The sequence below is a fragment of the Pan troglodytes genome, chromosome 10, assembly GCF_028858775.2.
Source record: "Pan troglodytes isolate AG18354 chromosome 10, NHGRI_mPanTro3-v2.0_pri, whole genome shotgun sequence".
Classification (NCBI taxonomy): Eukaryota; Metazoa; Chordata; class Mammalia; order Primates; family Hominidae; genus Pan; species Pan troglodytes.
This window is the reverse complement of record NC_072408.2, coordinates 13,201,200-13,226,086: the sequence shown is the minus strand read 5'-3', so window position 1 is coordinate 13,226,086 and position 24,887 is coordinate 13,201,200. Positions and strand designations below refer to the sequence as shown.

Below are 24,887 nucleotides of genomic sequence, written 5' to 3'. Positions count from 1 at the left end.
GTTGCAGTGAGCTGAGATCTTGCCACTGCACTCCAGCCTGGGTGACAGAGCGAGACTCCATCTCAAAAAAAAAAAAAAAAAAAAAAGAAAAAAAGAAGTCCTGATTATGGAAAACTTCAGACAGACATTAAAGTAGAGAGAATAGTATAAGGAGCCCCAACGTATCCATTCCCAGCTTCAATGATTATCAGCACTTTACCAGTCTTATTTTGTCTATTGACTCCTCTGCTGTGTGGCTGGAATAGTTTTTTAAAAAAGCTGTAAATATTACATCATTTCACCTGCAAACACTTCAGTATGTATTTCAATAAATAAACGATTAAAAAAGTAAAGGTAACCATAGTACCATTATTAACCTGAACATGAACAATAATTCCTTAATAACGTCTAACATTCAATCCATGTTCACTTCTTTTTTTTTTTTTTTGAGACTGAATTTTGCTCTTGTTGCCCAGGCTGGAGTGCAGTGGCACAATCTCGGCTCGCTGCAACCTCCACCTCTGGGGTTCAAGCGATTCTCTTGCCTCATCCTCCCGAGTAGCTGGGATTACAGGCACCTGCCACCACGCCCCGCTAATTTTTGTATTTTAGTAGAGACGGGGTTTCACCATGTCAGGCTGGTCTCAAACTCCTGACCTCAAATGATCTGCCCGCCTCGGCCTCCCAAAGTGCTGGGATTATAGGCATGAGCCACCATGCCCAGCCTGGAGGATTGTTTTGAGGTGGAGCAGAAGTCTAGGGACTAAACGCACAAGGTGTACTCCACAATCCCCAAGGTAAGTCCTCTGGCATGAACGCATGCTATATGAAGGAAGACTAAGACTGGAGGGAAGTTGGAATGAGGTTCAGGGGTCTTCAGAAGTGAGGGGGTGAGCACTGATGCTGGAGCAGTAGGAATGGGGCCCCTGGAAGGTTCTTAGCAGGGAGCAAATAGGATCCAAGAGTAACTTCAGGGGGTGGGTTTTGGGAGCTGCATGAGGTATGATGGCAGGGAGAGCATCTGCAGGAAAACATTGACGTTGACCGATAAGAAGGTAGTGAGGCCTTGGATCAAGCAATAGCAGTAGAAATGGAGAGTGGAAGCCAGAAGCCAGAGACGCTGGGAAAGCAGATGGACTAGTGGGATGTTTGAGAGGAGGAGGGGCTGTTGCAGATGGCTCTGGAGTTCTGAACTTGAACGCCTGTGAGGACAGTGATGCAAGAACAGCAAGAGGGCCCTCTGGAGGTAGAGGGCAAGTGATGGCTTTGGTTTTGGCCTTAATGACTTTGAGTTACCATCTTGGTGAACAAATGGAATCAACAGCTTGAAATGGGTCTGGAAGGTGAGTGAGAGGTTGGGGTGGAGAGAAAGATGTACATGGAGGTGACAGTTTCAGCCATGAGAGTAGTGAGGATCCCTAAGGGGAGTGGGCCAGAGGGCAGAAAAGAGGACTGAGTCAGAACTTGGGGGAATGTTCAGAGGGCAAGAGGAAGAAAAAGAGGATTGCATGAGAGAGGCCAAAGATCAAAGGCCAGTAAAAAGGGCAGAACCAGAGCAGTGCCATATCATGGTAATGAAGGGCAGAAGGGAGTAAGGACCTCCTCTGCAGGACTGCTGACTTGGCCTTAGCCCAGTGCTGTTTTACTACAGTTGTCTGGCTATAGTTTTCCAGGAGTTTCTCTCTGGGACCTTAAAACAACACTGTTGGGCAGGCAGGACTTGCTTTTTTAGTAAAGAATTTGAGGCTTAGAGAGACTATCACTTTCCTAAATCAGCCAGCAAGTGACTAGAGCCCAGGGATTCTTGAACTCTCCTTATTACAGTGAGAATAGACGGTTGAATCTGGCGATCAGAAGGTCATGGTGGCCTCTGTGTTTCAGTGGTAAGGATAGAGGCTAGACTATAGGAAGTCGGTATGACTTGGGAGGGCAGCAACTGTTGCTGGCTATTTCACTAAAACAGAGAAGGTGGGAGAAGGTGCGCCTTGGCCCCTGGGTGAACAGGGTTGGGGAGTGACCCTGGCTTTGGGCTCTTTTTAGGGTTTGACATCAGCGACCTCTCCATGTCTGTGTCCTCCTTGTCTCTCTTTTAGGCACCAGGGCTGAAAGCTATTCAGCAGCTTGTCTTTCCACTTCATTTAGAAAATCGGGTTTCACGGAGGTGTGTTGGAAGGACCTCGGGGCCTGTGTGCCGCTGTTTATTTTTATTCTTTAGACAACACACTGGAGAATGAGCCTCGCTGGAGCAGGTGCTAGTGGTGGTCGTGAAAAGGTGGCAGGAGGGTGAAATGCCATGGCCTGGAGGTTCTGCAGACCGCGTGCTTGGTCATCCCAGCGGCCATCACAACGGAGTATTTCTTCTTCTGCAGACCAGGCTCAGGGCCAGGAGTTGATTTTAAACCTATCTTTGAGGCTTTTTAGAAAATTAAGCTTTTGGGTCATGTCCAAATGACAGATTGAACATGACATTTACGGGGGCGGGTGGAATTTTCTCCCTTAAAACTAGGTATTAGTTAAAAACCAGAAGAAGGCACGGGTTCTGCATGTGCTCAGAAAGGGAAGGGCTGATTCTCTTGTTCATTCAACAGATATTTATTGAACAGCAGCTGCATTAAAAATGTTCAAAATCATTACAGTCAGCTGGGCAAGGTGGCTCACGCCTGTAATCCCAGCACTTTGGGAGGCCGAGGTGGGCGGATCACTTGAGGTCAGGAGTTTGAGACCAGCCTGGTCAACATGATGAAACCCTGTCTCCCCTAAACATACAAAAATTAGCTGCACATGGTGATGCGTGCCTGTAATCCCAGCTACTCTGGAGGCTGAGGCCGGAGAATTGCTTGAACCCGGGAAGTGGAGGTTGCAGTGAGCTGAGATCATGCCGCTGCACTCCAGCCTGGGCGACAGAGTAAGACTCTGTCTCAAAAAAACAAAAACAGGCAGGGCACGTTGGCTCACGCCTGTAATCCCAGCACTGTAGGAGGCTGAGGCAGGTAGATCACAAGGTCAGGAGATCGAGATCATCCTGGCCAACATGGGGAAACCCCGTCTCTACTAAAAATACAAAAATTAGCTGGGTGTGGTGGCACATGCCTGTAATCCCAGCTACTTGGGAGGCTGAGGCAGGAGAATCGCTTGAACCAGGGAGTAGGAGGTTGCAGTGAGCCGAGATCGAGCCACTGCACTCCAGCCTGGCGACAGAGTGAGACTTGGTCTCCAAACAAAACAAAGCAAAACAAAACTGAATAAAATTATTACAGTCTGAGAAATGCAAATTAAAGCAATGAGTATGACTTCATACTAGACTGGAAAAATTAGACATCTGGATAATGCAGAGCTGAGGGGCATGGGGGCCTCATCTGCTTTTGTAAGGCATAGACTGGTTGAGTCATCTAGGAGAGTACTTGGCACATCATGTGCAGGTCAGGTATTCACACCTGCTATCCCCGCCCTTCTGCCTCTGTGCAGATAGACTAAAATCCTTATACACATTCATTAGGACACATGTCTGCAGATGTTCAGCACAGCTTTGTGTGTGGTGGTGAGGAGCAGGTGACAACCTATGTCAATCACTGGGACACTGAGTGGGTAAAAGGTGTATTGTGCAACAGAAGTCACAGACAAGTGGTCCATGTCTTCACAGGGATGAATCTTACAAACACGGTGCTCAGTGGGAAAAGCAAAACACAGCATGCTATGTGATATCATTTATACAAATTAAACATACATACAAAGCAACCGCAGACATTTTATAAAAATATGCAGTCAGTTAGGAGACTTTTACGTAGTCCAGGCAAGAGGTCATAGTGTCTTGTCTCATGACAGTGGAGATAAAGTGGATATGAATTTCAGTGGTATATTGGAGGCCAAGTCCAAGGGCTTGATGATGAATCAGATACAGAGGATGAGGGAGAAGACAGTGGCAGGGATGATCCTGGGTTTCTGGTTGCGAAGCCAGATGGATGGCGTCACCATTCAGTGAATCAGCCCTGGAGGAGAATTGGCTTTGGTCGGGGGATCATGAGTTTAGTTTTGAATATACTGAGTTTGAGGTGTGTTTGAGACTCACTACATTAGTGAGACCATGTAGGCGTTTGAGTATATGGGTCTGGGGTTCAAAGGAGCGGTCCGAGCTGCTGATGTAGATTTATGAGTCATGTCTGTGATTGGAGCTGGGGATGGCCGCAGAGTGTGAGAAGAGGAGCGAGCCTAGGACAGAGCCTGGGGAAAGCCAATATTGAAAGGCCAGGCAGTGGGGGCACATGAAAGCTGAGGCTGAGAAGGAGGAACCAAGGAAGTGGGAGGAAAACCTGGAGAGAGAAATTTTTTTTTCTAGAAGAGTGGAGTGTTCAACAGTGATGAATAATGTTGAATGGGATCAATTAAGCAAATAACTGAAAAAAGCAAATAACTGAATTAGTGACGTGGGGATCATCCATTGGTAACGTTAGCAAGCTGTGCTTCAGGAGGGGTTATGGGACTGGGACCTGGTTGGAAGGGGCAGAGAGTGAGTGGGAGGTGAAGATGTGGAGGCAGCGAGTATAGACGAGTCTCGTGAAGCTCGGCTATGATTTTCTTCTCTGCAGCTACTGTGAGGATGGCTTCATGCACTGTACCATGAGTGGAGTCCCCGGAAGCTTGCTGCCCGACGCTGTCCTCAGCAGTCCCCTGTCTCATCGCAGTGAGTACTGTCCCCCTGGAAGGCCCATTGACTCCATCCTGCCCAGATTCCTCACGTGTGGAATGGCGGGAGAGAGCTGGGTGACACCGTCAGATGTGCGTGTGCACCCAGGCATGGGTCTGGCTTCGCCCAGGATCGCCTTCATTTCTGGGTTTGTGTGAGTGACTTTCAGGCCAAGGCATGTCTTTGCATGTGTCAATCCTGACCATTGAGGCAAGGAGTATTTGATTTCGTGTAAGGGGAAAGACCTGCAGATAAATTCTATGAGACCCCTATTTTGCCCGTGGAGACCTTATCCCAGTGGATAGCTGTGAGTTGGTGGCGTTGATTGTGATGACAGTCACCCTTCTTTGATGGCCTCTTGTTTCCTATGGACATGCTGATGAAGACAGCTCTTTCTTGAGAAGGCTTCTTGGATGGGTTTGAAAGAGAGAAAGAGAAGGGTTGGGTCCGTTGCTCTCCATTCGAAGGTCCTAACGGTGGCTGCACTGTCTTTTTTTTTTTGAGAGTCTCACTCTGTCACCCAGGCTGGAGTGCAGTGGTGCAATCTCAGCTCACTGCAACCTCTGCCTCCTGGGTTCAAGCAATTCTCGTGCCTCAGCCTCCCAAGTAGCTGGAATTACAGGCATGCGCCACCACACCTGGCTAATTTTTTGTATTTTTAGTAGAGACAGGGTTTTGCCATGTTGGCCAGGCTGGTCTCGAACTCCTGACCTCAAGTGATCTGCCTGCCTCGGCCTCCCAAAGTGCTGGGATTACAGGCATGAGCCACCACGCCTGGCCTGTTGTACTATTTAAGGACCAGGCATGGAAGGGAGAAGGGGCTGACCTGGTACTGGGGGTTTCACATTTACATTTACGGATCGCAGCACCCTTATTTGCTTCCAGAAGGCTTATCCTTGCTTAGAAAGGACTCTTCCAGTGGGAGAGAGATAAATGGCTATCTTCAATCTCCAGCTTGACTGCTTCCCTCTCTGCCTCTCACTTTCCACAAGGCTCCTTCTGTCCAAGGGACCCAGTTCTGTGCCATGGTGTTTGCTTCTTGGCTTGCCCTGCGTGACAGGTCTGGCTCCTGGCGTGACCGACTGGAGAGCGTCTCTCAGCCTAGAGCTGGGGCAAGATCCCGAGGGCATGGGTGGCTCAAAGGTTGAGACCAGAACTTGTGACCTCAAGATCACTCCATCCTTCTGTGTCTTCTTCTGTCCCTCTCAGAGAGTTTCCCCCACACCCACTCTCTGTTGCATTCTGCCTCTCAGACCTACCTTCCGTGCTTCTGCTCAGAATCTTCTGGTCTGGTCACTGGAAAATGTAATATTTTTCAAAGTCAGGAAACTCCTGGGATTCTGTGCAGATTGGGAAAAGCCATTTAGCCTTTTGGAGTTTCAGTTTTCTAACAAGAGTTTCCATATAAAAATAAGGCTAGAAATTTTGACTGTTTTGCCCAGAGAAGCGAGTATGTGATACAAATGCTATTAAGTGCACCTGGGCTTTGGAAAGAAAGGTGCTGTGTCAGTCATCTGCTGTCAGTATTACCCAATTAGCCATTGATACCTACTAATTGTCACGAAGTAGGATATGTCAATGCGCAAAGTAGATAGAAATCCCTGGCTTCATGGAACATGCGTTCTAGTGGGCCCAGTGGCTTGGGGAGGACAGTGAACAAGTAAGTGAGATGTGTAGTATATCAGATGGTGAGAAGAACATATATAGGATATCAGAGGGGAAGCAGCAGGGAGGGGAGATTGGAGTGTCCAGGGATGGAGTGTTGCGGGTGTTGCAAATTCGCATGGAGTGGCTGGGCAGGGGCTGACGCAAGCAGAGATCTCTTTTAAAGCCATTGTGGTCAAATGGCCTTCTCTCCCCACATTAGTTGTAACCATTTAGGAATGATTCTGTTGGGTCCATTAAAACTCCTTTTTAGCACCCAAACTCAGGTCTTTTCAAGCCTAGGTCTGGAAATTTCTGCAATGCATCCTGATTCAATGTAACCTGCTATAGCAAGGTTAAGGGTGATGACAAGTATGGGACGTTAGATGAGAGCTGGGGTCAGAAGAGCTGCCACCAGTGTAAGCCAGAGGTCAGAAGCCCAGGTGAGAAGATGCCCTCCCAGTCCCACACAGGGACCCTGGCTCAGGCGCCGCTGGTCCCCGCGAGTGGGCAACTCTGAGTCTCTTGAATTTAGTCACAGACTCTAGGGGAACAAAGGACAGTGTGGAAGGTAGGTCCATTCTCTCCTCCACTAATCATCTCTTTGCTTTTCCTACCTTCAAGGCAAAAGGAGCCTATCCTGTCGGCCCCCCATGGTCAAGCTGGTGTGTCCCGCTGACAACCTGCAGGCTGAAGGGCTCGAGTGTGCCAAAACGTGCCAGAACTACGACCTGGAGTGCATGAGCATGGGCTGTGTCTCTGGCTGCCTCTGCCCCCCGGGCATGGTGAGTCCCCAGGCACAGAGCTGGTGCCTGCCCTTCAGTTTTCTTGTAGGCAGGGATGAGTGAGGGGGCTGTGGAGCCGGAGAGAGGAAGAAACAAGGTCTAAACACGGATAGTAATGGAGGTGGTGCTGGTAATGGGGGCATGGAGGAGGGGAGGCTCTTCTGTGGCAGAGTCAGCCGCCAAAGTCAGGGAGGGAGTTGTTAGGAAAATGCCTGGGGTTGATCCTCACAGGATCTGACAAAAATATAAGAACTTAGCTTACAGGAGTGCCATAGGAAGCAAAGAATTTCCAGAAAATACGTACAAGTAAAAACAAGCATTCCCACTAGAATTTTCCCAGGGGCCGCCTTCCATGCTATGAAAATGGAGGGACACACATATATTTGCATATGATTGACGTATATGCATATAATTTTCTATTTCAAAAAAAGACATTGATGTCCCTGCCATGTCACTAGCAAGCCATGGGCCCAACAAGTCTCTTCCCCACAATGAAGCTTGTTTTCCTCATCTGTAATGTGAGTCATGAGGTCTTGGCCAGCCCTTAACATTCCATGACTCCGGTGCTGTGCCTGAAACAGGCATGGAGGCCATGCATCCAAGGCCGTGCTGGTTTGCGACTCCTGGCTCCCATGTGGATGTTCTGCTGCTGGTGGCAATGATCTGAGCATGCCTACTCCTCCTTATCTCCCTCCCAAGTCTAATCTTAGCCAGTGTAGTATTAAATAGATTATGCATACACCCTGAAGGATGCAACTTCCAGATGTTTCTCTTTCAAAATGCATCCTGTCTTCTTGTTTTCCCCGACTCCAATTCCTTATACCCAAAGTGAATGGTGAGGAGTTGGGGCAGGGGCTGTGGAGGCCAGAATGGGAGAGGGTGGCTCTCAGATGGCTGTGGAGGGGACTTAGTGATGCCCAGGACTCCGCTTGAGGGGAAGTGGCCTGGACTGTGGGACCTGTCAATATTCTGTAGAGGGAATGTGGACTCAATTACCAGTGTCTCTCAGGAAGGCTGGGATTGCAGTGTGTGAAGGACAGATGCTTACTTTTCTACTTCCCCTTCAACCCTTTCTTCTCCCAAACAGAGAGACCAACTCTTGTTAATTCTCCCCTCCTCTGTCTTAGCCTCTGAGGGTTTTGGAACCATCTTTTCTGATGAGGAGAGCTAGCGATTGGCCAATGAGCACCTTTGAACTGGAAGGGTTGTTTGGTGCCTTAGCAGAAGGTGGATATCAGAAGGTGGATATCACGAAGGGTCTCTAAGGTGGGGAATCTCAGACCTGGGTAGGAACAAAAAATAGGAGAGGGCAGGGGAATCTTCCTTATTGCTCTTCTTTATCCCTGGGGCCTCTTAGGTAGAGTGTCTCAGAGTTTTGGTGTGGGGGAGGCGTAGATCATTGTCTCTTCATCATACTCAGCAGGAAAAGGAACATCACTCAGAGGACTATGTCAGCATTGGATATGCTTTGAAACAAACTTTTTTGTCATGAAGGAAAAAATACAGATAGCCTTAAATATTAATAACCACAATAATTATATTATGACCCCAAATCCAAAAAAGAGGACAGTGAGACCTCAAATACAGGCCGTGGCTGTCCTGTGAGGCGCTCGTTTCATTCCTGAAGCACTGGGCATGCATTCTGAGGACAGCACTTGGATACCTGTCATGTGACGAGGTGACTCGCACTTCAGCCACAGGGGATTTAAACTTGCAAGTTCATGTTGTAAGAGATTCGGTTATTTTCACAACTGCTTCCTTACAATGCCGGCGAGTGTGCAAATTATTGAGGCCAGATTCGAGAGAGCAGAGAAGTCCGTGTAATTTATTAAGGGTGCACAGCGTGCCGCCTGCAGCACGGGACACGTGTTCCTGGCCATAACACAAAGAAAATGGGGCTGGGCCTGGAAACACCCTGTTTGGGCCCATCTGATGGTGCAGACATCATCCCTCGGGGTGTTCCTCTGTCCAGTCTGTCCCTTGTGAAGGGGCAGGGTTGTGGGATGTCACTAAGGGCTTGGGGAAGGGGTCACGGATTCTGCATTCTTCTGAGGACTTGACAGCGGAAAGGGAAGTGGCTTTTTCCCGGGGGCAGATCTGTGGAGAGCAGAAGGAGCAGGAATGGGGTGCAGAGGGCAGACCCGTCAGGCCAGGCTTCCCTGCTTTCCCACTCCATGCTCTTGTGCAATCCTTCAGTCTTTACCGGAAGCCCAGTCACCTCATGTGTTATGTAGACACCGAATTCCTGTTCTGCCTCCATGACGCATGGCTGCGGGCCCCAAGGAGATGTGTGTGAAAGCACTTTAAAGCCAGAGAGTTCTACAGAAGTGTAGGAATAGCTTTCATTGTTGTTTTTGTAACTATCCAAGCCTGTCTCAGAGGCTGCACCCATCAGTTCCTCCTGCTGTCCATAGGAGAGACCTGTAAAGGATGCTTTTTCTTAGATTTCCAGCCTGCTGTGGACCCATGCTTTTGTAAATACAATAAAAATGAATTCTCATAAAAATAAAACAAAAGCAATGACAAAAATAATATGTTCCCACCCAACTAAAAAATATTTTCAGCCGGGCGCAGTGGCTCACGCCTGTAATCCCAGCACTTTGGGAGGCTGAGGCGGGCGGATTACGAGGTCAGGAGATCGAGACCATCCCGGTAACACGGTGAAACCCTGTCTCTACTAAAAATACAAAAAATTAGCTGGGCGTGGTGGCGGGCGCCTGTAGTCCCAGCTACTCGGGAGGCTGAGGCAGGAGAATGCCGTGAACCCAGGAGGCAGAGGTTGCAGTGAGCTGAGATTGCACCACTGCACTCCAGCCTGAGCGACAGAGCGAGACTCAGTCTCAAAAAAAAAAAATTTCTTTCTTTCTTTTTTTTTTAAAATTTTTTCGAGACAGAGTTTTGCTCTGTCACCCAGGCTGCAGTGCAGTGGCATGGTCTCGGCTCACTGCAACCCCCACCTCCCAGGTTCTAGTGATTCTCCTGTCTCAGCCTCCTGAGTAGCTGGGATTACAGGCACACGCGACCACACCCAGTTGATTTTTTTATTTTTAGTAGAGATGGGGTTTCGCCGTGTTGGCCAGGCTGGTCTCGAACTCCTGACCTTAGGTGGTCTGCCTACCTCCGTCTCCCAAAGTGCTGGGATTACAGGTGTGAGCCACCATGCCCGGCCTTAAAAAATGTTTTCTTTCCTTTTTTTCATGATCCCTAAATCTAAACTCTTACTTCCCACTTTTTATGACATATAACAGACATAACATGACTCTGCCAAATTTCCCTAAGATTTTCTAAACACTTTCTCTTAGTTTCTGTGCTTGCGTCCTCACAGGCTGGCCCTGGCCCAGGGAATGCACTTTGAGCAGCCCTGTTCTCAGCCGAAGATTGTCTCTCCTCCTCTAAGGTGTCTCTCAGTGTCCACCGTATGCCCAGAAGCACCTGTTTGAAAATATTGGCGGAGGCAGAGAAAGAACCCCTCTCTTTCTGATTTGTCCCAGGCCTGGCACCTGCTTAGAGCAGAGGTTTTCTGGTTGACCCCACAAGCTGCAGGCTGTATCTGCTCCTGCCATCGTGCAAAGGTCTCCTGGCATGGGAATGAGGAGGATGGGGGTCCCTTTGCTAAGTGGTCCGCACCGTGATAAATGAAGGGCAGAGAAACCGCCTGGAAATGGCATGGTATCGGAACCTCACACTTCCAGGTTTGAATCCTGTCTCCTAACATCTACTTAAGTGAGTGGCAAGTCACTTAACATTTTGGCGTCTTAATTTTCTTATCTGTAAAATTGGCTTGCAGGCTGTTGGGAAGACTGGAGATGAGAGCAGCGAGCACATGGGAGGTGCTTAGTGAGTGGTGGTTTAATGACCACTAACTATTACAGTAAGTTCGTGGTGGGAAACGGTGAATCCTGCCATGAACAGAGATGCTGCAGGGAATTAGCACACACAGGAGCAACTTTTTAGATCCCAGTGTTCACTTTCTGAGACCCGCCGGATCAATAAAATGAGGGGGTTGTGCTGGAAGATCTCCCAGGTATTTTTCTCTAGTTCAGAAATTCTTGGAGCCATGCTTGCCTGAAGCATCCATCTCTTTAAGTTAGACTATTACCTGCTACCACCACTAGGTGACAGCAAAGCACAACTCACTGCCCTGCTCGCCCTTCCTGAGTCCGGCCGCAAGGGTAACTCTGGGAGCATAGTAGAGGGCGGAGAAGAAGAAACCCTGAGGTCCCATTATGTCGGCCCCTTCTATCACACGGGAGGAGACTGAGGACAGAAAGGGAACAGAGCCGGGTCAAGCCTTCATAGTTGTATAGTGGAAATTCTGGTCTCCTGACTCTGAGACCAGGGCTCCTGTAATCTGAAACAGTTAGGCCTCTGTCTGGGAGATGCTGACTTCCTGTTTGAAACCTAGCAGCTACATCTCCCAAAATGCTGGTATTAGGAGCCTCTTGGTGGCGAGAAGTGTGGTTATGTCCCTGATCCCAGGATGTCCAGTTTCCTTACTGGCCCCATGTGAAGACTGAAGGAGTTGGGCACCACTTCTTAAAGTTCAGAGCTTGGGTTCATGGGCCCATCCAGAGGCGGCCTCACATGTGGGCGTTGCACATTTTAAAAGATCCAAAGAAGGGCCTGTTTCAGAAATATCTCCTACATGGTCCATGATTTGTCACTCAGTCGGGCTTACTGAAATATAATAAGCAAAAATTCATTTTGGTTAACAAGCGAGAGGTTTAAAAAAAGCGGAACCTCATAAGTCTTCATAGGAGGAGTCATCACGCTCAGCAGGAGTGCTTTAATCAGATCACTCTCCTCCTCGCAAGCTTCTGGCTGAGTTCAGCTGCTTTGGCCTGAAAGTACTGATGGGGTAGGAGAATGAACGAGGGGCAGATGGAAGGTAAAAAAGCTTTTGGAGAGTGGGTCACGATGGTGTTCATGTATGGAGAGTTGGGGACAATGGGGCCTTTTCAGAGAAAGGTAACAAGACCAGTATTTTCCTACTTTATAATTTTCTTGGAGTGGACCAACACGTAGGACCACGTTCTCAGCCTGACCCCTTTCGGACTGAAGATGTCATGAGTTGGTGAGTGATGGGACGAGTATTTTTGCCAGGCTTTCTTCTGAAGTCTTCAGGGGACATTCATAGACTTTATCTTAGTAGCCTTCTGATGTCCCGAAGGGAAAAACACTAGACAGAGGTGGTTCTCTTCATTTTAACTGTGAGGTTTAAGTGACTTGCGACAAAATTTGGCCAGGGACTGCTGCGCTGGCCTGCCCTGCCTCTCTGCACAGCTCCCCTCTGCGTCCCATCCATCCCCTAAATCACCCCTTTATTTCCACGCCTATCTACCTCCATGAATTTCCACCTCCCTGAATGTCTTTGCCACTTTGGGATTCTCTGGGTGTTTTTAGCTGGGCTATTGTTACCTGCTCTCTCCCAAGTCAGGAAGTCTCGTGCTGTGTCCTGGAAACCCTTTCCTCTCGTTGACGGTTATGTTTTGTCTCTTCTCCAGCTCTCTTATGACCTAACTCCACACCACTGTGGCCTTCATAGCAGTCCTCACTTAATATCAAGGTCCTATTATAATATTGCTGTCCATGAATTAATAACCTCCTCTTGCTAACACGAGTCAGGGCAGAGAGCAGCCACGTGGTTTGCAGTGGGTGCTCAGAAGGAGGAGGAGGTGGCAGCTGCAGTCATGGCGTTGTTATCTCACACCTGAGCTGGGACTGGAGTGTTCTGTCCGCTGGAGGAGGGCTGGGCTTCCATAGACCCACACCTGGGTGACAGGAGGGTCTCCCTGGGCCATGAATGCATGGTGGGTTGTCCCATGGGTTGAATATCGTGGCGAGAGGTAAAAACATGCAGCATGCAGACCAAGAGGCCTGGGAGCCCCCAACCCGGCCTGCCCAAGGGTGAGGGGCAACATGTGCTGCTGAGGTAAGGGGAGCCTGGCTTTGTTTCCTGGAGACCATCCCTGCATGTCTGTCCCACATGGTATTTGCCACAAGGAGGCGTATTATCTGGTTTCCGTTGACTGTAAGGCATCCGTGGGATACCTCAGTCATTCTTATAGCAGCCACTAGGTGGCGGGCCTCAGGCTTAAGTCAGAGCTGACACTGGACGGGGCGATGTGGACATGAACCCTAATTGTGACAGAGGCTTTGAATGCTCTGCTAGAGAGAGGTTTTTCAGCCCTCCCCAGCTCCCCCCAAGGTGCCATCTTCCTTACTGGGTGCTTAAGCTCATTCCCTCCCAAAAACAGTGGTTCCGGGAGGTAAGAGCTACCAAGAGTGGGGTCAACCTGCATCTTACGCTCTGCACTGTCATCCTGACCCATCAGCTGGGCCTCCAGAGATGCAGGAACACCTCCTGAGGTTGGGTGAAGATGGCATTAAGCAGTGGAGGATTCTTCCTATTTCCCTCCCCCCAACCGCCCCAACACACACATGCTCACATACGATTCTAGCCTGGGTCCTTGAAAGCCCTTTGTTCAGCCCAAGATTGCCCTGTTCCCAGGGATTTGTCCAGCTCCAGGCCTGGGAGCTCAGACTTGTCTGGGGAGTGACTGGGTCACGTGGAGCTGGAACTGTTCAGACCGGGAGCTTCTCGCCCTGCAGGGAGCTCTGGAGCCAAGGTGCCACAGTCCTTCACCTGGGGGTGACCCAGGCCTCTTTGAGAACCCCCAATGCTAGGCCACACCAGGACAGGCACCCAGGGCTGCCCCTTGGAGTCGGGACAGAAGCGTGTCTGCATGTTGAGCTCAGAGTGGGTTTGGCTGACTCTTCTGGGGCTGGTAGTTCTTAGTTCTTTTATTTTCTCAGCCCCAACAGACCGGAGGAGTACAACATGCTCACGAAAGTAGTTTCCCGAGGGGTGAGGACGGGGAGGTAGAGCATACCCCATGAAGAGTGAACCGGGATACGGGAGACTGGGCAGGAGGGGGCCTGTGGCTTGGACCAGCCCCCAGACTCTAGTTCTGATCGATTTCTACTTATGCCCAATATTTGGCCCTCACCTCCAGAGTATTAAGTACTTATTGATTTTATTCAATATAGTGTTCATTTTCTTTATAAACATAATACATGCTCATTGAAGAACACTTGGAAAAAAAATTTAAAACCGAAAAAGAAAATAAAATCCTCCCACTCGCCTATCCCAGCTCACCACCTGGAGGCAGATTCTGTATTTCCTTCTAGTTTTTTGTGAAATATATATACATTTGGAACCATATGTATATACAGTTTTTCTTCCTGTGTTAAAAATTAACAGCATAAGTATTTCTCACTTCATTTAAGATTCTTCCAAACGACCATTGTAATAGCACCATAGGATACTGGCACCTGGTGATTCCTCAATGGATTTAGTCATTTTCCTATTAAGTGTTTCCAATTATTTTTGCAATGATAAATAATTCTCCATCAATCTTTGTCCATAATTCTATTTCCCTCAGAGAAATCCTTTCCTTGGGATGGCTAGGTGTAAGAATATGTGCATTTCAAGGCCTCTGGACATGATTTTTTGAAGTACCTTTGCAAAAATGTCCAGGTTACAGTGCCCCAGCAGGGCACGAGAGGGCAGAGGGCAGTCAGTGTCTTTAGTTGACAGGGAGGAGCCATGTAGATGGGAACCCATGTTTGCCAAGCCCTGGCCTGGGCATAGGATCCCTGTCCTGGCTTGGCCTGCAGTGGAAGCTGTCCCCCTGGCTCAGCCCTGGTCCTGGTGCCAGTCCCAGTGCTGGGCTTCCCCATAGGCTCAAGTCTCAGACAACACTTCCTGGAGTGGGCTGGAGGAGGGCTTTAGATCAGTCACTGTGGCCCTGAGGACTTTTGGATTCTTTTCTCTTAGGTCCGGCATGGAAACAGATGTGTGGCCCTGGAAAGGTGTCCCTGCTTCCATCAGGGCAAGGAGTATGCCCCCGGAGAAACAGTGAAGATAGGCTGCAACACTTGGTGAGGCTCAGTGAGGGGCTGCGCCGGGGACCCAGGCCCTGCGGGTGGAGTGAGGGCGCACGCGGCCACAGGACCTTCCGCACTTGCCTCCAGCCCCCTGTGGGAACCTGGTTACTCTCTGCCTTTCCTCAGTGCCTGTGTTTCTCCATCTGTAAAATGGGGAGAATCTTTTTCATCACCTGTGTCCATCCTGCATAGACACTATTCAACAGGTTAGTACAGTAGCCCTTATCCGAAATGCTTGGGACCACAACTGTTTTGGATTTTGGATTATTTTGGACTTTGAAATATTTGCATATACATAATGAGGTGTCTTAGGGATGGGACCCAAGTCTAAACATGACATTTATTTATGGTTCATATATACCTTATACACATAGCCTGAGGGTAAGTTTATACAATATTTTAAATATGTATTTAATGTGTATGTAGTATTTTTAATGTTTGTGCATGAAACAAAGTTTTGTGTACATTGAACCATCAGAAAGTAAAGGTGTCACCCTCTCAGCCACCCATGTGGTGTCATGTTGGTGCTCAAAGTTTTGGGTTTCAGAACATTTTGGACTTCAGAGTTTTGGATTAGGAATGCTCAGCTTGTATTTCTGTTCAGGGAGATGGGCCCCGGGGAAGACAGGGACCTTGCGCCACCAGTCATTGCATTTGGGGCCAAGCTGCCAGTGGGCACGGGGTCTGGAGGGTCCTTTCGTTGCAGGCCTTACACTGCCCATGAGCACTTCATGAGTGTGCTTGCAATGGCGTGGTTTGAGGTGAGGGTGGCTGGTTGCCTTCTCCCTTTTCCTTGGCCATCCTGCACGTAACCCCTCACCCTGCTCATTCACCCTGCCTTTGACTTGGTGGCTGTGCACAGCCTTGGAAAGAGGCCTACTGGACAGAGGTAGAGAGGGCTGTCTCTTGGGCTTGAGGTCTGAGCTTACCACCTCTGACGCACAAGTGGGCTTCTTGATGTCAGCTCTGGTTACGGGTGGTGGCAGGGAGGGACACGTGGCAGTGGGCAGATCACTATAGATTTTAACAACGTGTAGCTGTGTACATCTTAACGTGTAGCTATGCACACAGGACTGCTCCTGGCAGAAGTGCGTACTTCATCACTCTTTTCTATACTCTGGGCTTTCCCACTGTTCTGTCTTGTTTTTCCCATTAGCCTCAGGCTTTCAACATCAGTGTGTCTGTTTTACAGACACCCTGTGGCCAATCTCAGGTAGATGTGGCTTCCAGGGTGAGGCTGAGCGAATTCATAACAGGAGGCCTAAAGAGCATCCGGGCCTCCTCCCTGGCTGCCTGGCTCACTTTGGACAATCCCTTCCCTTCTTTGCCTCAGTTTCCCCCTTTTAGGGAGAGCCACTAGGCTTCCCTGTCTCCTGCTGGGCCCCATGCTGGGCCTATGAAGTCCACACTCCACGCTACAGGTCCTCAACTTCCTTGGGCTTCCTGGAGGGTTGGGAGGCACCCAGAGTATTCTGTGTTCCTTCATTGTCTCCATGGCCCAGATGGGCCCCTCAAACCCAAGGTGCCCAACTTGTCATCTCTGCCATGACTGCTCCTAGTGTCTGTCGGGACCGGAAGTGGAACTGCACAGACCATGTGTGTGACGCCACGTGCTCCATGATCGGCATGGCCCACTACCTCACCTTCGACGGGCTCAAATACCTGTTCCCCGGGGAGTGCCAGTACGTTCTGGTGCAGGTGAGAGGTGGGGAGATGGGGAGAGGGTGCTGTTTCTTTCTAGAAGGGGTGGGAGGTGTGGCCTCAGGTTGGGTTCTGCGGGTCTGTCTGCAGAAACAACTCTGGGGTCTGGTTTCTGCTGGAGTATTTCCCAATCCTTCACAGAAGTGCCTGAAGCGGTAGGGGATTTGAAGCTCAAAGTGGTTGTCCGTTTTCCCTCTGCTCACCTGGGGACTTATAAAACGAGACAGAAGCTTGTTTGTTGTTGAGGACTGGTGTGGGAGAAAGGCTACTGCTAGTCCACATTAGCACAGATGTGGAATTAGAAAAAGGCATCTGTTCCTTCTGGTAGACACAGCCTCAGTCAGGGTGCATAGCTCAGGGAGTGGGTTGGGCTGGGAAGTCAGTCCCGCTCAGCCTCCCTTCCAGCACCCTGGGCAGTGCACAGTCTGCAGGTGTTGTGCAGTGGCCCTGGACAGGGGGATGGTGGAAATGACCCCTGGAGTTTGCTTCCCACGGTATGGCTTTGTGGAATTCTCCGCCATTTTAATGTCTAACTTGGTACAATTCAGAATGGGAAGAGTGGGAGGATGGGACACAGGAAAGTCATCCTGCCCAGCAGATGAGAACGATCCAGGAATCCTCACCGGTGAGTGTGGGCAGCAGCCCCTCTGCCTCCTGCTCCCCACTGCGTGGATTCTTGTAAGTTTCTCTTTCTGGTTGACATCAACTGTGTAAGCAAGGAAGTATGAGTGCTTTTCTCACCAGAGCTGAGGCGCTGTACTCTGTGAAGCTTTGAACAAATATGGTCCCTCTGTCTCCATTCCCAGGAGGAGGAGGGGCGGGAGCTTGGTGTGGTCTGAATGGAAGACCACAAACCCATAGGAGCCCCAGCCCCAGAGGCTGAGTTGCAGGAGCTGGTGAGTCAGGCAGCGTGGGTGACTGTGGACCGACCACTCGTGTAGAGCATGCTGGGCATGGGGCGGAGCCAACAGCAGCCTCCTCAGTCCCCACCTCACACCCGGGCTGGCCCAGAGAGGCAGGCAGTGTGCTGGGGACACAGGGCATGCAGACCAGGCAGGGAACCTATGATCTGGGGGGATATGCGCCCCTTTAGAGCTTTCCCAGAGATTCTGTATGGAAGTTTCCCAGCCTCAGCAGCAAAAGACGGGGCGACACCAGCTTTGCAGAACAACTACCCAGCCCATTTCAAATCTGAACATCCAGGAAAAAATTAATTCAGTGCAGCAAGGACCAGACAGCCGGTCAGCATCTGCTGCTCCCAGCCCTTCCCTGCCCAGGCCAGCTTTCCCAAGTGGACCAGTTTTAAAGACTCCCCCTCCAAACGGTGCCCCTTGTGTGTGGCTTGTTTTCCTTTCCTACAGCTGGTTCTGTTGTCTTCTGATGCATTGTCCTGGGGCCCCTCCCCTTTCTGCCATCCTCCTTTGGGGAGTATCATCAAGACCTAACTCCCTCTTTCAGAAATCTCAGCTGAAGATAAGGACAAATAAAGCACTTACACCCTTGTTTCCTCTTTTAACCTTCGCCATGCATCGACCTAACACAAAGCCATTTAACCTGACAATTCCATTAAGGTGAATGGAATCTTAGAGGTCAGATTGTGTGTGTTGTATGGACATATGTATGCATGTATGTGTGCATGTGTGTATGCATGAGCATGTCTGTGTGGGTGTGGGTGTATGCATGTGCGTGTGTGTGACTGTGTGTATGAGTACATGGGTGTATGTGTGTATGCGTGAGCATGTGTGTGTGTATGGCTACGTGTGTGTATGTATGTGTGTGCATGTGTGTGTGTGTATGAGCACATGGGTGTATGTGTGTGCATCTGTGTATGTGTGAGCATGTGTGTGAGTGTGTGTATGAGTACATGGATGTATGTATATGTGTGTTTGAGTGTATGCATGTGCCTGTGTGTATTTGGGTGTATGTGTGTGTGTGGGTGTGTGTGTCAGAAAGGTAAGTGGTTTGCTCAGTGTTACCAATAAGTGGCAGAATCAAGATTCACACCTTGTTTTTATTTTTTCTTTTTTTTTTTGAGACAGAGTCTCGCTCTGTCGCCCAGGCTGGAGTGCAGTGGTGCGATCTCGGCTCACTGCAAGCTCCGCCTCCTCAATTCATGCCATTCTCCTGCCTCGGCCTCCCTAGTAGCTGGGACTACAGGCGCCCGCCACCATGCCTGGCTAATTTTTTTTTTGTATTTTTAGTAGAGGCGGGGTTTCACCGTGTTAACCAGGCTGGTCTCAATCTCCTGACCTAGTGATCCGCCCGCCTCAGCCTCCCAAAGTGCTGGGATTACAGGCGTGGGCCACCACGCCCGGCCTCTTTTTTCTTTTCTTTTCTTTTTTTTTTTTGAGATGGAGTCTCGCTCTGTCACCAGGCTGGAGTGCAGTGGTGTGATCTCGGCTCACTGCAACCTCTGCCTCCTGGGTTCAAGCGACACACTCTGTTTTTCTAAGTTGAACATTTTATCTTTTTTTTTCATCACACCACAATAATAGCCACCATGGGGGAGGTATTTGCCAGGAATGTGTCCCCTTTTGCTTAATTTTCTATGCAATTGACCAACAAGGACCAGAGCTCCTTATCCTCTCTACTCATCTCGACTTGGTAGCTCAGGACCCATGGAGCTGTGTCAAACCATCTTTGGTTCCATTTCTGGGCCAGCAGTGCAGAGGGATTCAACCAGAATTCAGAGCCATAAAGTGCCCTGTGGTCAAACTGTCCCAGTTACCTGGGTGGGACTCTAGGCAAGGCTCCAGTGGGACTCTAATGGGCTCTAGGCAAGGCCTTTGAGCCTGATGCATCCATCGAAGCAGGCCACATGTCACCTTCCTTCCCTCCCCCTCCTTCCCCACCCCCACCCCACTCACTGCAGGCACCTGGCTCATCTGTCATGGGCGAGGTTGACACACCTGAGGGCATTCACCTGGGCATATCCCCCGTCCCCCAGACACACACACAGGCACATATGCGCAGCCATGGACATGGCAAGATCCTGTGACACGTACTCAAAGGCCTGTGATGAAGAGATGCCAATCTTCTGGTCTGGTGAGAGCCAGTGGGGATAATGGTCTTCTCCTGGCACTCCTCTTTCCCCAGGATTACTGCGGCAGTAACCCTGGGACCTTTCGGATCCTAGTGGGGAATAAGGGATGCAGCCACCCCTCAGTGAAATGCAAGAAACGGGTCACCATCCTGGTGGAGGGAGGAGAGATTGAGCTGTTTGATGGGGAGGTAAGTGCAGCCTCATCTCCACCCTCATGTCCCGCTTTGTGCTTCTGCCACTTAATAGGAACATTTTCCAAGCATTCATTTAGAGCTCGTGTGAATGGAATAACGCACAGCCATTAAAGAGGATGAGGCAGAGCTATTGCAACTGACCGCGACGTATTATTTTATGAGAAGAACAAGTGGCAGAACAATAGGGATGACACAATCCCATTTTAGCGACAGTGCAGAGTGTGTGTGAAGGATGTGCACATGTGTCTGCACAAACGTGGGAAGAACCAGTGCTCACCTCTAGAGTAGGGTGGGGACTGGAGGGTAGCCGGGTTTCTTTGTGTGTGTGTGTGTATGAAGTGATGATGTTATGGGATATGTTTCATATGTTTTTCTGTTCTTTTCAGATAAATACTTTATTTTTTTGAGATGGAGTCTCGCTCTTTTGCCCAGGCTGGAGTGTAGTGGTGTGATCTCTCTGCTCACTGCAACCTCCACCTCTAGGGTTCAAGCGATTCTCCTGCATCGGCCTCCTTAGTAGCTGGGACTACAGGTGTACACCACCGTGTCCGGCTAATTTCTTGTATTTTTAGTAGAGATAGGATTTCGCCATGTTGGCCAGGCTGGTCTCGAACTCCAGATCCCAGGTGATCTACCTGCCTTGGCTTCCCAAAGTGCTGAGATTACAGGCGTGAGCCACCACTCCTGGCCAGATAAACATTTTTAAAGGAGCTCAAAAGAGGAGTAAACTGATTCAGTCCCCTGTGTACTAAGAACTTAAAAAGTAGTTCTCATAAGTGTACACAAGACTCCCTTAGGAGATCTTGTTTAAAATGTGGCTCCTGGAACTCCATGCTGAGATTCTGACTCAGTAGGTCTGGGTGGGGCCCAGGAACCCGTGTTTAAAGTTGCAGGTCATCCCCAGGCCACAGTTTTGGATCTGCTGCTCTGACTATGTGGAGTGCTGTGGAGACCCAGGCTCTGGGCACAAACTTGTCCTGGTATCTTCATTTTCTCCCATGGCCTCAGCCTGCAGCTCTGCCTTCTTCCAAATACCCACCATTGACAGCAGGGGTTGGGAGGTGAATTCTTCACCATTATGGAAGAAAACTGCTTAGCAAGCATAACGTATTAACTGTGAGTCAGCAGTGTCAACTCCATTTCAAAGAACAGCTCTATTTAGGGCAGAGTGGCAGTGATGATGCTGAACAGGAGGTGTGCAGACATGTGAGGGATAGATTTGCACATGTGATTAGCTCTGCACTGCTTGTGATATGTTACTAATGAGAGGACCTCTGCAAAGGGATGATGGCAGTTCTCAGCCTCAGCCTCAGTCTGATGAATTGGAGAGTCCGCCACACATGCTGAAATGGGCCTCCAGGGTACAGCACTGGCAGGGATTGGGCTAAGACAGAGGCTCAGGTCAGAGCCCTTCTTGAACCTGCAGTGTGTGATTCCCAGCACTAGCACTGAGCACCTCAGTTTCCTTTTTCTTCAGCTCTGTCTCCTGATGACAGTGGCTCTGGGGAGGGGGAGGTGGTGGGATACAAGAAAGGTGAGAGTCTACTGCTTATTTTTATAGAGGAATAGATTTTTAAACAATCAACTAGAGATGCTTAAAATCATTGCCATGTTGAAAACCTATCTAGGAGACCACTATATTTAATGACTAATTGTCAATAAAATACCTGCTCATTGGTTTCATAGTACTTTAATTTCATAATCATGATTTTGCTGCTACCTCTGTTACCGTCTCTTGGTCATGGATGCCTGGAGAGTGGTGGTGGTGAGATGGTCACAGACATGTCCTGGCGTGGGGCTGGCCCTGCAGGGGTGCAGTGGCAGGTGGGGTCCTGGAGGGGTGGCAGTGCCTGCACTCATGGGCACTGAAGACAGATGGGCAGGTGTAGAGTGGAGGGAGGATCTGGCTGTCGAGCCTGCCCTTCATCCTCCTGGATTTCTTGCTTTGTCTTCCTCCAGGTGAATGTGAAGAGGCCCATGAAGGATGAGACTCACTTTGAGGTGGTGGAGTCTGGCCGGTACATCATTCTGCTGCTGGGCAAAGCCCTCTCCGTGGTCTGGGACCGCCACCTGAGCATCTCCGTGGTTCTGAAGCAGACATACCAGGTCAATGGCTTTCTTGCTTCATCTTGTTGGGGACTTGGCCTTTGGAGTGTTTTCTGCTCCCTGATCATAGGTCTCTAAGGACTTGCTTTATGAATCCGGGTGCTCCTGTGTTGGGTGCATATATATTTAGGATAGTTAGCTCTTCTTGTTGAATTGATCCCTTTACTATTATGTAATGGCCTTCTTTTGATCTTTGTTGGTTCAAAGACTGTTTTATCAGATACTAGGATTGCAACCCCTGCTTTTTTTTTTTTTTTGCCTTCCATTTGCTTGGTAGACCTTCCTCCCTCCCTTTATTTTGAGCCTATGTGTGTCTCTGCATGTGAGATGGGTCTCCTGAATACAGCACACTGATGGGTCTTGACTCTTTATCCAATTGGCCAGTCTGTGCCTTTTAATTGGGGCATTTAGCCCATTTACATTTAAGGTTAATATTGTCATGTGTGAATTTGATCCTGTCATTATGATGTTCGCTGGTTATTTTGCCCATTAATTGATAACCGTTTCTTCGTAGCATCGATGGTCTTTACAATTTGGCATGTTTTTGCAGTGGCTGGTACCGGTTGTTTCTTTCCATGTTTAGTGCTTCCTTCAGGAGCTCTTCTAAGGCAGGCCTGGTGGTGACAAAATCTCTCAGCATTTGCTTGTCTGTAAAGGATTTTATTTCTCTTTCACTTATGAAGCTTAGTTTGGCTGGATATGAAATTCTAAGTTGAAAATTCTTTTCTTTAAAAATGTTGAATATTGGTCCCCACCTCTCTTCTGGCTTGTAGGGTTTCTGCCAAGAGATCTGCTATTAGTCTGATGGGCTTCCCTTTGTGAGTAACTCGACATTTCTCTCTGGCTGCCCTTAACACTTTTTCCTTCATTTCAACCTGGTAAATCTGACAATTATGTGTCTTGGGGTTGCTCTTCTTGAGGAGTATCTTTGTGGTGTTCTCTGTATTTCTTGAATCTGAATGACAATATCAACTTTTCTTTAGGTTTCTTAACCTACAGCAGCAAACCAATCATGCGCAATATTAGTATAACACTGCAGACTATTCTAGGGTGTTGCCTTATCATTGAGTCATGGGCCAGCATAATTTGAGAGCTATTTGTAAAATTGCTAATAACCAACTTTTGAGAACGGTTCCATTATTTAGGGTCCAACAGTTTGTTGGAACTTGCATGATTTCTTTAAGTGGCATGTATGTGACAAGTGGCTCTGGCTACTCTAGCCACTGGTTTAGTCAGGCAGGAATGGCCTCCACAGCATCCCTGATAACACCATCCATTTTCAGCTTGTATAAGCCAGTGAGGTAGCACTGCCCTCACTTCTCTGTGGCAGCCCATCTCAGTCCCAGAAAGCATTAACAATTCATTCATTCATTTATTCAACAAATACTGAGTTCCTGTATGTGTCAAACATGGTCCTAGGTGCTGTGGATACAGCAGGGGAAAAAAGTTTTTTTGTTTAGGGGTGTGTGTGTGTGTGTATGTGTCTTCCATGTATTTGTTTTTTTATTGCTGCTATAACAAATCACCAAAAACTTGATAGCTTAAAACAACACATTTATTATCATATGGTTCTAGAGGTCGGAAAGCTAAAATTGGTGGGCAGGGCTGCATTCATCTTAGAGGCTCTGAGAGAGGTCCCTTTTCTTGCCTTTTTTACATTCTGGAGGCTGCCTGCATTCTTGGCTTGTGGCCCCATCCTCCATATTCAACGCTGGCAATGTAGCATCTTCTACTTTTTTTCTCCTTTTCTGCTTCTGTCTGTCACAGCACCTTTTGAACTCTGACCCTCCTGCCTCCCTCTGATCAGACCCTGTGATGACATTCAGCCCACACAGATAATCCAGGTTAAACTCTTCATCTCATGGGAGCCACTGTTTTGCCTTCCATAATCCTGGTGCAGATTATATCCTAGCGGGAATGTTACTATAGATAGTTTGGGCTGATGAGCCCTGTGAAGAGGGGATGTAAGAGCAGAATCTTTGGGGAAGGGAGGGAATGAGTCATGCCAGTATCTAGGGGAGAGAGTTTAGGCAGACGGAACAAGCATGTGCCAAGGCCCTAAGGTGGTAGGTGTCTGCAGCCGTTGTACAAGGAGGTCAGTGTGGCTGCAGAGGAGGGACTTGGGGGTAATGGTAGCTCACGAGGGCAGGGAGGGGCAGTAGCCATACCATGGGGGCTACTAGGCCATGGGAAGATCGTTGGCCTTTTGCCCAACAGTGAGAACATTCTTCCTCTATGTTTCCTGGTGACTTACACCCCTTGTACCAAGCCGAATGCAGCTTATTGAAGCAAGATAGAATACATTTTTTCTCTTTGTCTCAACATCAGGGCTCTAAGTATGTTGTAAAAGTATAGCACCTTTTCTTCTCCAGGCCAAATATTTCCAGTTTTTTCTGTAGTTTTTTGTTTTATTATTATTTTTAGTTGACATTTAACTGTATGTATTTACTGGTGACAGTGTGATATTTCAGTACATGTATATAGTGTGTAGTGATCAAATCAGGGTAGCTACTATATCTGTTCCCTCAAACATTTACCATTTCTTTGTTTTGGGAACATTCAAAGTCTGCTCTTCCAGCTACTTGAAAATATACAATAAACTGTTGATAATTATAGTCACCCTGTGGTGCTACCGAACACTAGAACTTATCCCTCCTCTTTGTGTAGTTTCCACTTGTTTCTCACTCATTCGTAACTACTTTTTCAGAACTTGTTGCATGTTGCACTCCATGATGGGTGAACATGGAGACAGGTGAGACATATCTTCCTGATTACATTTATGAGAGAGCAGAATTCTGCCCAGC

The 24,887-nt window shown here is 48.7% G+C and overlaps 1 protein-coding gene across 1 annotated transcript in view; it reads left to right on the top strand.

The window, feature by feature from the left end:
- The window catches only part of VWF (von Willebrand factor), a 176,571-nt gene that overhangs the window by 73,566 nt on the left and 78,118 nt on the right, over positions 1 to 24,887 (top strand). The window contains exons 17-22 of the mRNA XM_001160508.8: positions 4,563 to 4,657; positions 6,929 to 7,089; positions 14,930 to 15,033; positions 16,599 to 16,737; positions 19,837 to 19,971; positions 21,937 to 22,083. Of these exons, the coding sequence (XP_001160508.4) occupies positions 4,563 to 4,657; positions 6,929 to 7,089; positions 14,930 to 15,033; positions 16,599 to 16,737; positions 19,837 to 19,971; positions 21,937 to 22,083 (781 nt within the window). The remainder of the gene's footprint in view (positions 1 to 4,562; positions 4,658 to 6,928; positions 7,090 to 14,929; positions 15,034 to 16,598; positions 16,738 to 19,836; positions 19,972 to 21,936; positions 22,084 to 24,887) is intronic.